Source organism: Bufo gargarizans, chromosome 1 (assembly GCF_014858855.1).
Source record: "Bufo gargarizans isolate SCDJY-AF-19 chromosome 1, ASM1485885v1, whole genome shotgun sequence".
NCBI lineage: Eukaryota > Metazoa > Chordata > Amphibia > Anura > Bufonidae > Bufo > Bufo gargarizans.
In genome coordinates this window covers 542,922,935-542,937,930 of record NC_058080.1, presented here as the reverse complement: position 1 = coordinate 542,937,930, position 14,996 = coordinate 542,922,935, and the positions used below count along the sequence as shown (strand labels likewise).

General features: G+C 48.5%; 1 protein-coding gene across 1 annotated transcript in view; it reads right to left on the bottom strand.

Moving 5' to 3' along the window:
• The window catches only part of LOC122928680 (thyroid adenoma-associated protein homolog), a 99,353-nt gene that overhangs the window by 32,321 nt on the left and 52,036 nt on the right, over positions 1 to 14,996 (bottom strand). The window contains exons 15-16 of the mRNA XM_044281774.1: positions 6,887 to 7,044; positions 3,469 to 3,611 (exon numbers count right to left, since the gene is read on the bottom strand). Coding sequence (XP_044137709.1) covers positions 3,469 to 3,611; positions 6,887 to 7,044 — 301 coding nt within the window. The remainder of the gene's footprint in view (positions 1 to 3,468; positions 3,612 to 6,886; positions 7,045 to 14,996) is intronic.

Genomic DNA, 14,996 nt, shown 5'->3' with positions numbered 1-14,996 from the left:
AGTCTGTGCAGGTACACCCCCCCCCCCCCCCCCCAACTGGTTACCACCCCTCTGTACCCTTATTAACCACTTTAACCCCACTAGCTAAAGCCCCCTTAATGACCAGGCCACTACACTACTTTCACCGTTTATTGCTCGTTATCGTTTTTATGCAACTTACCACCCAAATGAATTTTACCTTCTTTTCTTCTCACTAATAGAGCTTTCATTTGGTGGTATTTTATTGCTGCTGACATTTTTACTTTTTTTGTTATTAATCGAAATTTAACGATTTTTTGCAAAAAAATGACATTTTTCACTTTCAAAAAAAACGACATCCATATATAAATTTTTCGCTAAATTTATTGTTCTACATGTCTTTGATTAAAAAAAAAATGTTTGGGCAAAAAAAAAAATGGTTTGGGTAAAAGTTATAGCGTTTACACACTATGGTACAAAAATGTGAATTTCCGCTTTTTGAAGCAGCTCTGACTTTCTGAGCACCTGTCATGTTTCCTGAGGTTCTACACTGCCCAAACAGTAGAAAAACCCCACAAATGATCCCATTTCGGAAAGTAGACACCCTAAGGTATTCGCTGATGGGCATAGTGAGTTCATAGAACTTTTTATTTTTTGTCACAAGTTAGCGGAAAATGATGATTTTATATATTTTTTTTTTCTTACAAAGTCTCATATTCCACTAACTTGAGACAAAAAATAAAAAATTCTAGGAACTCGCCATGCCCCTCACGGAATACCTTGGGGTGTCTTCTTTCCAAAATGGGGTCACTTGTGGCGTAGTTATACTGCCTTGGCAATTTAGGGGCCCATATGTGTGAGAAGTAGTTTGCAATCAAAATGTGTAAAAAATGGCCTGCGAAATCCGAAAGGTGCTCTTTGGAATGTGTGCCCCTTTGCCCACCTAGGCTGCAAAAAAGTGTCACACATGTGGTATTGCCGTACTCAGGAGAAGTTGGGGAATGTGTTTTGGGGTGTCATTTTACATATACCCATGCTGGGTGAGAGAAATATCTTGGCAAAAGACAACTTTTCCCATTTTTTTAATACAAAGTTGGCATTTGACCAAGATATTTATCTCACCCAGCATGGGTATATGTAAAATGACACCCCAAAACACATTCCCCAACTTCTCCTGAGTACGGCAATACCACGTGTGACACTTTTTTGCAGCCTAGATTCGCAAAGCGGCCCAAATTCCTTTTAGGAAGGCATTTTTAGACATTTGGATCCCAGACTTCTTCTCACGCTTTCGGGCCCCTAACATGCCAGGGCAGTATAAATACCCCACATGTGACCCCATTTTGGAAAGAAGACACCCCAAGGTATTCCGTGAGGGGCATGGCGAGTTCCTAGAATTATTATTTTTTTTTGGCACAAGTTAGCGGAAATTGATTTTTTTTGTATTTGCTCACAAAGTCTCCCTTTCCGCTAACTTGGGACAAAAATTTCAATCTTTCATGGACTCAATATGCCCCTCACGGAATACCTTGGGGTGTCTTCTTTCCGCAATGGGGTCACATGTGGGGTATTTATACTGCCCTGGCATTTTAGGGCCCTAAAGCGTGAGAAGAAGTCTGGAATATAAATGTCTAAAAAATGTTACGCATTTGGATTCCGTGAGGGGTATGGTGAGTTCATGTGAGATTTTATTTTTTGACACAAGTTAGTGGAATATAAGACTTTGTAAGAAAAAACAAAAACAAAAACAAACAAAAAATTTCCACTAACTTGGGCCCAAAAAAATGTCTGAATGGAGCCTTACAGGGGGTGATCAATGACAGGGGGGTGATCAGGGAGTCTATATGGGGTGATCACCCCCTTGTCATTGATCACCCCCCTGTAAGGCTCCATTCAGACGTCCGCATGTGTTTTGCGGATCCGATCCATGTATCAGTGGATCGGTAAAAATCATACGGACGTCTGAATGGAGCCTTACAGGGGGGTGATCAATGACGGAGGTGATCAGGGAGTCTATATGGGTGATCACCCCTCTGTCATTGATCACCCCCCTGTAAAGCTCCATTCAGAGGTCCGCATGTGTTTTGTGGATCCGATCCATGTATCAGTGGATCCGTAAAAATCATACGGACGTCTGAATGGAGCCTTACAGGGGGGTGATCAATGACAGGGGGGTGATCAATGACAGGGAAGTGATCAGGAAGTCTATATGCGTGATCACCCCCTTGTCATTGATCACCCCCCTGTAAGGCTCCATTCAGAGGTCCGCATGTGTTTTGCGGATCCGATCCATGTATCCGTGGATCCGTAAAAATCATACGGACCACTGAATGGAGCCTTACAGGGGGGTGATCAATGACAGGGGGGGTGATCAGGGAGTCTATATGGGGTGATCAGTGGTTCATAAAGGGTTAATAAGTGACGGGGGGGGGGGGGGGTGTAGTGTAGTGTAGTGTTTTGTGGTACTTTACAGAGCTGCCTGTGTCCTCTGGTGGTCGATCCAAACAAAAGGGACCACCAGAGGACCAGGTAGCAGGTATATTAGACGCTGTTATCAAAACAGCGTCTAATATACCTGTTAGGGGTTAAAAAAAAATCACATCTCCAGCCTGCCAGCGAGCGATCGCCGCTGGCAGGCTGGAGATCCACTCGCTTACCTTCAGTTCCTGTGAGCACGCGCGCCTGTGTGCGCGCGTTCACAGGAAATCTCGGCTATCGCGAGATGACGCACGGATGCGTCCAGGAGGAATAGATCAACCACCTTCCGGACGCATCCGTGCGTTAGGCGGTCGGGAGGTGGTTAAAGGCTAATAGCAACTCATTCATAACTTCTAGTAGAAATAATCAAGCAACGGCACAACATAGAGCCATAAGAATAGATGCTCCATGATTGTTATTACACAGGGAATGCATGAAGCTATTAAAATAGGAATTTCAGGCGTGGTGACAGGTCCTCTTTAACTTCTTCTTGCACAAAAACAATTACCGTATTCACTATAATGTTAGGGCTCTTTCACATCAGTGTTTGCTATTTCTGTCATTCTGCTCTGTTATAGGAGCAGAACAACAAAACTAATGGCAGTGCCAGATTCGGCACACGACTGAAGCAAATGAAGCAAAACAGACCCTATTGGCTATAACGCCTCATTCACACATCAGTGTTTGGTCAGTGATTTCCATCAGTGATTGTGAGCCAAAACCAAGTGTGTCTCTATACACAGAACAGGAGCAGCTATTTCCCTTATACCTTATGTCTGTGGAGGCTCCGCTCCTGGTTTTGGATCACAATCACTGATGGAAATCACTGACCAAAATACTGACGTGTTCAGGAGAATGCTTTTTTTTTTTTTTTTTTTTTAGCAGAGAAAAAGTCTTGCATACTATTTGTATCAAATTCTGCCCCGAGCGGAGCCTCCAACGCAGATGTGAACAGAGCCTTAATGATACACATAGAGTTTCTGTGAGCAATGAGAATAACCACACAAAACCAACCAGTAACCAGATGCTTACCATGGATGGGCTTCTTGCTAGCTGCATGTAAGAGGTTTTTCTGTGCACAACAATAATGATCCTTGAGCATCATGGTGAGATAGGTAACAAGTCCTAGAGCAGACAGAGGGACACCTTCGGCCAAAAACAGACACTCATTTGGCCTTTACAGGGAACAAAAGTGAAGCTATATCAATATTTAATAAAAAAAAAACAACTTTCTGCATAAAAAGTGACACTATGAATGTTTTGCTGTTATTGTGTATTTTACAAAAAGAGGTGAAGCAGCTGCCAGATACACATATTGTCGAACATTTGTAAAGATCTGATGATATTCACATTATACAAACAGGACTTGAAATGGTTTTGAAACCCAAAAATTATATTAAAGTGGGTATTCCTATCTCAGACAATGGGGGCATATCGCTAGGATATGCCCCCATTGTCTGATAGGTGCGGCTCCCACCGCTGGGACCCGCACCCACAATGAGAACGTAGCGGGGAAATGAACGGAGGGCGCACTGTGCATGCTCAGCTGCCCTCCATTTCTATGGGGCCGCCGAAAATAGCCGAGGGCTGGCTCGGCTATTTCCGTCTGCCCCATAGGAATGAATGGAGCAGGGGCCGCGCGTGTTCGGTTCACTCCTATTCACTTCTAATGGAGCAGTGCTGGGACCCGCACCTACGAGAACGGAGCGGGGATTTCTCGGGGTTCGTCCACCACCAAGCACTGCTCCATTAGAAGTGAATAGGAGTGAACCGAACACGCGCGGCCCCTGCTCCATTCATTCCTATGGGGCAGACGGAAATAGCCGAGCCAGCGCTCAGCTATTTTCGGCGGCCCCATAGAAATGGAGTGCAGCTGCGCATGCACAGTGTGCCCTCCGTTCATTTCCCCGCTACGTTCTCATTGTGGGTGCGGGTCCCAGCGGTGGGACCCGCACCTATCAGACAATGGGGGCATATCCTAGCGATATGCCCCCATTGTCTGAGATGGGACAACCCCTTTAAGGAAGCACAGATTTTTCTTCTTTATTCGTTCCCCAATAACAGAGAGAATAGTACATTGAAGGACGTCTTTATTCTTGCATAAAATAATACCCTTCCCATGTGACCTGCAGTCTGACCACCACATGGTAGTCAGAAGGAAATAAGCCTTTCTATCCAAGTCTATGACAGCTTCAATGTCAGATTCACAGACTTGCATGACACAGGCTGTATTAGTCCGGTGGTCAAACTGCAGCACTGAGACAGATATTTTAAAATGGCTGGTAGTGTCTTTCCTTGAAGTACTACTCTTAACAGGGTTATAAACGGGTGACCAAATAAAAATACATTCTTAAAGGTCTAATCAACCTTTGTCTTTAGATGCAGACAGGAAGTCATTATTTGGTGCAGAAGAGGGCATCACACACAAAACTGAATGCAGATGCTAAATGGAGTGTTGCATCTGTTACATAATTCACATGTTTAAATTCATAAATATAGATATCTATACTAAACCATCTCAATCTAAGGGCTCGTTCATACGACCGTATGGCTTTTTCAGTGTCCTGCGGGCTGTTTTTAACGGATCTGTTTTTTGTTTCAGTAGTGTATCCAGTTCCGTTCCGTTTTTCCGTATGGCATATACAGTAATTACATAGAAAAAATTGGTTTGGGCATAAAATTTTTAATAGATGGTTCCGCAAAAACAGAATGGATACGGAAGACATATGGAGTACATTCTGTATGTCTTCCGTTTTTTTTGCGGACCCATTCACTTGAATGGAGCCACGGAACGTGATTTGCGGGCAATAATAGGACATGTTCTATCTTTGAATGGAACGGAAAAAACGGAAATGAATGGTTCTGTATACGGACCATATAAAGAACGCAAAAATGTTCGTGTTAACAAGCCCTAATCTACATGTTTTTCATATAAACTAGTTGATAGGGCACAAATACTAATCACCTGTCTGGAACTTCCCTCCAGCACTACAAATTCCAGAAAGCCAACTATACAAATAATAAGGGCAACGCAGTTATATACTGCTGGAATATGAAAAGAGATCAGCTAGAAGGAGCTAGGATAAAAAGCCTATTTTACAATATGGCAATACTGGGGTGTTACCTGTTCAAAGATCCAAGAGCCTTACTGTACATACTAGCCATCCTGTCGGGCCGCCAGCCACATCTGAAAATCATAAAGATCTGATGCTTTCAGCATTAATTAATGTAGGAGCATCAGACACTTTTGCACCTGGCCAGTGGCCGCAGGTGCCCTCCCTGAATTCTACTGTATTGCCCTCCTCAGGGCGATGATACAGTTTCATAATGTGGTGCGGGCGGCAGTATTTTTTTGCTGCACTATGGTATTTGGTTCTGCACTACAGTATTGCTGGCCCCGCCTACTTCTATTGTCCCATCTTCTGTCAATTTAAACCCGTCTACAACATTTTTGCCAGGGCCACTTTAAGTTCCCAGTCCGCCCCTGGGATGGGGTGACGGATCTCCCATGCACTGCACCCAACAACGATCTTGGCTAAATTATGGGTCTAAGTTGAAAGAGCTTGGAATTACATATCATAGGAGGATATTCAACATCTGAATGACTGTTACCATGCCAGAGTGGCAGCCTGTATCATAGCAAGGACGCTATGCCACCCAGTATTAATGTGACCCTGCCTTATCGTGTACCCTGCTGCAGAACTCAAAATAAAGGATGCACCACCATGGTTGTGGGCAGTGATGGCCAGTTCGCATTGTTCGCCCGCGAACACATGCGAGCTGCCATCTTTTCTCACAAGTCCGGTGAGGCACAGGTAAGCCCTTACCTGTGCCTGTGTGCGAGCCAGTCTGAAACAAATGCGGTCACCGGGAGCAGGCAGTTCCGAGAACAGCCGCTGGGGGCCTTTATCGGACTGTTCTCGAAACTGCCAGCTCCCGCTAACCGCATTTGTTTCAGACCGGCTCGCGCACAGGCCCAGGTAAGGGCTTACCTGTGCCTCACCGGACTTGTGAGTCAAGATGGCAGCTCGCATGTGTTCGCGGGCGAACAATGCGAACTGGCCATCACTGGTTGTGGGATCAGTGCCCCACTAGCAGCTTATACTCTGTCAGTCTCAGCTCAATCGCATTAAGTTTATATTACAGGAGGTAAGACTGCTCCGAAAATGAATGTCAGTCTTTCACAAGCATTCTGAATAAAAAAAAATAAAAAATATTTTCATAAGAACAGCACTGTGTAAAATGGAATTTGGACTCAAGTGACAAGCAAAAGATTAAAAGGTCCCTTGAAGTTCTACTAGTAATACCATTAAATTCTTTACATTTAAAACAAGCTATATATGCCATGTGCCTATCATTATAATGTGAATAATGTATCAGAAATGAAGGAAAATACAGTAAATCTTAGCCCTTCCATTGCTGTTTTCTCATTTTATGATTCCCTAAGCACCTTTGCAGCAAAGTCTTCATTAGAAGAGCTCCAGATTCTGCCATCGGTACACGAGGACTACAGAGAAATGCCTGCCCTAGTTCAAACAGACTAACAGTCAGCTCTTCTGAGGCTGGCAGGAAGAAACGGGCAAGCAAATCAGACGCCATTTCACGTAACTGTGGGGTAAAGAGTAATGCAACATATTAGAGAGCTAAAAATGGGAATTACATTTGTCAGCTTTTCATTGTGTGTACATTTCTATGACTATAGCCCCTAACAACAGCCTGATGTAATTCAGCTTCCTTGCATTATCAAGAGGGGGCCCCCCCTGTAACCTAAGCAATATGATCATCGGTGGAGACCGGGAAATCGTGAAAGCCATGGACAAAGGGCTGTCTAAGGGCCATATTACACAGGTCAAGGATGGGTCAAGCACGTTCCCAATAATTGGCCCATGTCAATGTGCCACTGATCACCCAACAAGCATGAAAAAGGAGATTTTTGTATAACTTACAAGTAAAATCTCTTTCTCGCTCTTCATTGGGGGACACAGAGACCTTGGGTATAGCTATGTCCTCTAGGAGGCGTTGACACTAGTAAAAGCTGTTGGCTCCTCCCCTGGCAGCTATACCCCCTCCAGCCTGGAGAGAGAGCTTCAGTTTGTGAGAAGCAGTAGGAGAAGCAAGCTAAGAAAAAACACGGAACACCAACCATGGCAAAGGACCCAACGGGCTCAAACCATCAACCGCCACAACTGTGACCAAACAACAATACTGAGTGGGTGCTGTGTCCCCCAATGAAGAGCGAGAAAGAGATTTTACTGGTAAGTTATACAAAAATCTCCTTTTCTCGCCCATATTCATTGGGGGACACAGAGACCTTGGGACGTCCAAGAGCAGTCCACAAGGGGGGGGGGAATAAACACAGACCCATGGAGCCAGCGCCCCTGCAGGCAACTGAGAACTGCTGCCTGCAAGACAAAGCTTCCAGAGGCGGTGCCCGCCGATGCATAAGTATGCACCTGGCAAATTTTTGTGAATGAGCGGAAGGAGGGCAGTAGCCGCCCCGCACAACTGCACGGCTGAACCTTGAATCATCCGAGCCCAAGAGCGCTAACCCCTCTGGTGAAAGGAGCCGCAACACTGAAGGGTGGAACCCTGCCCCGGGGACAGAATGTTCAAACAAATGCAGACGTGCAATTGACACCCTGGAGGCCGCCAATGTTATGCGAGGACCCTCCGGAAAGACAAAAACAAAGGCGAGCACTTACGCCGGAAGGAACTGGAGGCTGGCAAATAAACAGTCAGAGCCCTGACAACGGCCAAATGACCCAACTCCCTTTCCCTAGGGTGTGAAGGGGAGGGACGCAGTGATGGAAGGCCAGATTCTTCATTGAGATGAAAATCAGAGACCACGGTGCTTTAGTGTGACAGTAGGCTGCGTATCAAACATTGTCTTATGTGCTGTAAATGTTGGTGCATTATTAGATTATGCTTATGGTTGACGGTCGGCGCTGGCCCGACTACTATTTTTTGTTGTATGTGATTCAACATGCCATGATTTTGTTTCCTTTGCGAAATAGAAATAAAGAATTTCAAAAAAAAAAAAAAAAAAAAAAGAAAATCAGAGACCAGCGTCGGGAGAAAGGAAGAACGGCCCCAGGGAAGCTCCTACCCCTGGCAGAACCAGGACAGGTTCAAGGGGAGAATTCCGGAGTGCTAAAAAGACCAAGGTCTGATCCCAAGGCGGTAAAAGGAGGACGGCATGGAGGAACCGTTCGGCCATTCCCTGTAGGAAGGAATTGTGGACCCCGGGTGGGTCAGAGGACGCTGGAAGGCCACACAGTGCCGAACCTACCCAGCCAAGAACTAAAGCCCAAGCAAAAAACCCCGGATCCACCCCTGCTAAGGGGAAGCGCTCCACGGAAACGGAAGTGGTCCACCAATGTCCCCCCGAGCCGACCAGGTTTGACGGGAGACTGAGAAGCTGCCTGAATGAGGCATGTCCAACCGCAAGCCAGGAATCAACACATTGGATAGTCAAAAGTAGTGACGATATGAGAATCATTGACGGAAGAATTCCGTTAGCGACCGTGTATCGACGGTGCAGCAAAACCGCTTGACGGAAGCAAACAACCAAACCAAGATTAGAGAGAAAAAACTTCTGCCTCAAGGAGGAAGAATAGAAGGGGTGTCCCGTTCCAGGAACAAAACTCCATCAACAGACGCGACAGCACCCCCGCACATCCTGGCGTGGGGAGTCTCATAGTCTAGCCACGGAATGTGCAGTGAAAAGGTATGACTACATCGGACAGACATGCCGACACCAGTCAAGTATCAAGAGAGGTAGTGGTACACACTGGTAGCGCGCCCAGGACCAACGGTAGGAGTCACCTGTAGAAGGAGGAATATAGGAAACGTCACAGGCCAACAGTCGGTCCGGAACAAGACCGAAAGAAAAAGAAAAAACCACAGAACCAAAACCCTGCATCACATAGATGAGGGGGAGTAGCAACAGAGGAACCACCAAGGTTTGCGGAATGGCCGTGAACCCCGAGCCAGAGAAGGAAGAACGGAAGGAGAAAGGGGGGAAGGACGAAGCCCGTTCCCCATCCGAGACCAGCAGTATACAGAAGTAGCCACCGGATGATAGCAGTGATGCCATACTCCGCCAAAGGAGGAGCCTATGCAGCGTACGCCACCGAATACGGAGACAGAAGAATCCGTCAACTGACGAAGGAGCCGTACAGGAGGAGCCAGATTACGCAACGGCTACTACAGGACCCCCATACCGTAGAGGAATCCGGTAGAAGCCACGGTACCATACCGCCCCAGGGAAGGAGAGCTAACTTTAAACGCTCCACCCGGGAAGGGCGCTGAACAGGAACAACTGCCCAGCAAGCGTCAAGGTAGAACCCCTACCTGATAGAATGCCCCACTGTAGCGACTGCGAACGCTAGTACCCGCACAGGCTGAACAGGCTGCAAAGCTAAACCAGAGTGCCAACCCAAACACTTCCCACATCAGGATTGGTGGAAGAGAGTAAGGAGTCAGTGTAACACTTGGCCCGTTGGCACGTAATCACCATATATGTGCAATGGTGTACGCACCACTACTGATGCGAACAATACCGTTACCGACTGGGACAATGGAAACCCATGGAGATGGGAGTCTCTAGGACACAAGTGGTTTTGGGCAGGAGTTATAATCCTGCCCAAAACCAGCTCCAAAGGAACACAATGAGGAATAGCCACCGTATGCACTGGCGGGACTCATATAGTACTGGAGTAAGCGTACCGAGCACCGTCAAGTACCGAACTGTTGCCACGCCCCCTAATGAAATAAGCGCAGGCACCTAGAGCCGTGGCGCAGTTGAATTGCAGAATCTGAAGATGTACAGATACTCCCCCGCTAGTGATCACTAGCGAAAGAGGGTAAGGCAAGTAGTAAGAACAGTGACGCGCAACACTCCGCCTAAGGAAGGATAGTGCGACAGTCGGACCGTATCCAAACTGGTGCCACAGGAAGACACCCCACCAAGAAGGGGGGTTAATACCCACGTGGGAGAACTAGTGCATATGGCAATCCTGTACCCTGTGGGAGAGCAATTAGCACCCGAGAAAGGAGGTAATGTATACAGTACCCCTTGTAACCAGTGAGAATGGAATCGCTCCACCAATGGAAGGAGCTAATGAATACGGCAGGTACTGAACCCAGTGGAGGTACAATTCCGCCACCTACAGAAGGGGGAATGCACTGAAAATAGTGTTATTGTACCTAGTCCACCTATGGCAGGGGACAAAGTATAAAGGTGAAAACCGTATCGTAGTAGTGCAATTATACCGCCTAAGGAAGGGGGTAATGCCCACGACGAGTGCTACTGGCCACCGTAGATGCAACCTAAGGAGATTGATTCGGATTCACGTCAAGGCCCGAATCAGTGATTCTCCTCACCCCCCCTCCCTTGGGCGGACCCACTCCCGTGAGAGAGAGGGTGCACCTGAGTGTGACCCTGGGAGGAAGGGAGGGGGTGTGGAGATATCGAGGAGAAGACGACCTGCTGTGGTCCGCTTGCGCGCAGGTATACGCATTAGAAAATCGCCCCTAGCAGTCACGGACTGCGCAGTTGGGGGCTTATCAACCAAACTACCTGGGGGTGGATTGGGAACAGAGGTCCTGTATACAAAAGGAACCTGCGGAGAATTATCAACCCAACAACCCTAGAGGGTGGATTGGGAATTTCCAGTTTTCCCCCACTGGAATCGCGCAGGTGGGGAATTATCAACCAAACGACCCCATGGGGTGGATTGGGAATTCCAGAGGTTCTCCACAGTATGGCACAGGTAGAGAATATCGACCAAACGGCACCGGAGGACGGATTGGGATCCCGCAGAGATCCTTAACTGAATTGCGCAGGTGGAGAATTACGGGAATACTTCAGCTGTCCTCCTGTGAGTTGCGAAGGTGGAGAGTTATCAACCAAACGACCCCAGAGGGTGGAATGGGAATTCCAGAGGTTCTCCGCTGTATTGAGCAGGCGGAGAATTATCAACCAAACGACCCCGGAGGGTGGATTGGGAATTGCGGAGGCTCTCCGCTGTATTGAACAGGTGGAGAACTATCAACCAAACGACCCCGGAGGGTGGAATGGGAATTCCAGAGGTTCTCCGCTGTATTGAGCCGGTGGAGAATTATCAACCAAACGACCCCGGAGGGTGAATTGCGGAGGCTCTCCGCTGTATTGAACAGGTGGAGAATTATCAACCAAACGACCCCGGAGGGTGGAATGGGAGTTCCAGAGGCTCTCCGCTGTATTGAACAGGTGGAGAATTATGAACCAACGACCCCGGAGGGTGGATTGGTAATTGCAGCGGTCCTCAACTGTATTGCACCGGTGGAAAAGAATCAACCAAGCTCCCCCTGAGGGTGGGTTGGGAACTGTCAGAGGTCCTCCACTGGACTACGCAGGTGGAGGATTATCAACCAAACGGCCCAGAGGGCGGAGTGGGAAACTACGGTAAGAGAGGTCGTCACATGTCCGGGGCAGGACACGGGCCCATTTTTGTGCCGCACAGTCAGAGTGGACATGACTGAGGGGAGTAGGGCCTGAATGGAGGTAGACATTTATTTCCAGCTTCATTTTATTTATTTTTTATTTTATTTTTATTTTTTATTTTTTTTAAACTGGTCTGCCTAGCCTCAAGTGGATAAGAGGCAGGAAGGGGTTAAATTTTCAGCGGCGCCCGGAGGACCGGGATGTTCACCCCGCGGCCGGAATCGTGACAGCCGGAGGTCCATGCTAAGTAAGTGCCCCGCGGCGCGAGACTACCGCAAGGGGTCAGATGTCCGCGATCGGCCAGGGGCATTAACCCTTTCGGAGCTGCGTGCTTGACGCCTGCTCCCGAAAGAGTAAAATGAAGGATACTGCCGCCAGAAATAGCAAGTGGGAGACGGACTGCGCTCCAGTCTTTCGCCGGAGGTGCCCGGGGAGAAGATACATTAACCCTCTATGAGCCGGAAGCAGTCGGCCTAGAGGGCAAGTGAGAGGGGGACCGCGTGTCGCATGGCGCCCGCCGGATTAACCCCTTCTCTCTTTAGGGGTCTTGTCATAGTTGAATAAAGTCCCCTGGCCATTAACCTTAGGGCGACCCAGATTTTCAAAGATGGAGGGAGGGGGAAGAGGGCTTCATACTCACCTAGTCCCATGTACTCACCTCTCTCATCCTCTTCTCTTCACCCTCCCTAAGTGGACCCTCAAGGTCACCTTCTCCAGCAGGGTCACCTCCTCAGCAGCTGGCACCGGAGTGGCAGGCGTCTGGTATGGCGGGAGGGTCTTCTCTTTGGCGGACCTAGGTGACCCCTTGGCTGGCGGGATGCAGGGGAGCGAGGCTGCCCTGGTCCACTTTGTCTTCTGTGGGGGAGGCAGCAGTGCGGAATCGGCACTGGCGCAACTCGACCCCGGGAGAACAGGGAGGCGAGGCGACCACTGTTGTCCCATCTGAAAAGGAAGGAAAAAATAAACTAAAAATCTTCAGGAGATCCCTGCAGAGCAGGGAGGTCTTGCCTCCTATTGACACTAGAAAAAACTGAAGCTCTCTCTCCAGGCTGGAGGGGGTATAGCTGCCAGGGGAGGAGCCAACAGCTTTTACTAGTGTCAACGCCTCCTAGAGGACATAGCTATACCCAAGGTCTCTGTGTCCCCCAATGAATATGGGCGAGAAATGGGTGATCACATCATTCATTCAGTACCTAAAAGTGTTGTTTGTCAGCAGCATATCTCCCTGTGTAAACAGGGGACGTGATAATGACAATATGCAAACTAAATCGGGTGCGAATGATAGTAATGATGATAGTTTGTCCCCTCATTTTGCATTGACTCGTGTGAAAAGCCCTTTAAATGAGCATTGTTTGAACGTGCCACCATTGGCTCATATAACAGGACCCTTAGCTTATCGGGTGTCTGTACTTTTACATGCACAGGCAAGAATGTACTGCTATACAGACATAAAAAAGAAAAAAAAAAATAGGTAAAAACTCCCCTTATAGTTAGGCCTCTTGCACACGACCATATGTATTTTGCTGTCCGCAAAAAGGAGATTTTTGTATAACTTACCAGTTAAATCTCTTTCTCGCTCTTCCTTGGGGGACACAGACCTTGGGTATAGCTCAGCTCCCTAGGAGGCGTGACACTAAGTAAAACTGTTAAGCCCCTCCTCCATCAGCTATACCCTCAGCCTGGAGATAGAGGCTACCAGTTGCGTGTCCAAGTAGTGAAAGGATAACAACCAATAACGGAAACAACCAGCCAGCAACCCAACGGGGCGCCAGACCATAACCCTGTAACCAAACACAGAAGGGTGGGTGCTGTGTCCCCCAAGGAAGAGCGAGAAAGAGATTTAACTGGTAAGTTATACAAAAATCTCCTTTTCTCGCCCATTTTCCTTGGGGGACACAGACCTTGGGACGTTCAAGAGCAGTCCAAGAAGGGAGGGACCACAAACCCAAGGCGGAACACCACCAGAGCATCAGGAAACCGCTGCCTGCAAAACCAGGCGGCCCAAAGCAGCATCCGCTGATGCATGCGTATGCACCCTATAGAACTTTGTGAAAGTGTGCAGAGAGGACCAAGTGGCTGCTTTGCACAACTGTTCAGCCGAGGCCCGATGCCTCTGCGCCCAGGAAGCTCCGACTGCTCTGGTGGAATGAGCAGTGACGCCGAAAGGCGGAGGTCTGCCCTTGGCTCGATAAGCCTCAGACACCGCCAGTTTAATGAAACGGGCAATAGCCACCTTGGAGACCGCCAACCCTTTGCGCGAACCCTCCGGAACCACAAACAGGGAGTCCGTGCGCCGAAAGGACCCGGTGACCTCCAAGTAAATCCTCAACGCCCTGACCACATCCAGACGGTGCAGTTCCCGTTCTCTGGGGTGGGAAGGAGAGGGACAGAGCGACGGAAGGACGATGTCCTCATTGATGTGAAAGGCGGAGACCACCTTTGGCAGGAAAGTCGGGACAGGCCGAAGCACAACCTTATCCTGGTGGAAGATCAGGAAAGGTTCGGAGCAAGAAAGAGCCGCTAACTCCGACACCCGTCGGAGAGACGTGACGGCCACAAGAAAGATGACCTTGCAGGACAGAAGGCGAAGGGAGACCTCCCGTAAAGGCTCGAAGGGGGCTGATTGGAGCGACGAGAGCACCACATTCAGGTCCCAGGAAGGAACTGGAGGGCGGTACGGCGGAACAGAGTGAGCCACCCCTTGTAAAAAGGTCTTAATTGGCCCTAGAGGGGCCAGGGGACGCTGGAGAAGAATAGACAGCGCCGAAATCTGACCCTTCAGAGAACTGAGTCACAGCCCCAGGTCCAGACCCGACTGGAGGAAGGACAGGATTGTGGGAAGAGAAAACCGGAGAGGTGGGATGCTCCGGGACTCACAGAACCCCAGATAGGACCTCCAAACCCGATAGTAGATCCTAGAGGATACGGGCTTACGAGCCCGGATCATGGTGCGGACTACGTCCGCGGAGAAACCCCGTCGCGTTAAGACGGCGGTCTCAATAGCCACGCCGTCAAACGTAGCGAGCCTAAATGCTCGTGGAAGATCGGTCCCTGAGAGAGAAGGTCTTCCCTG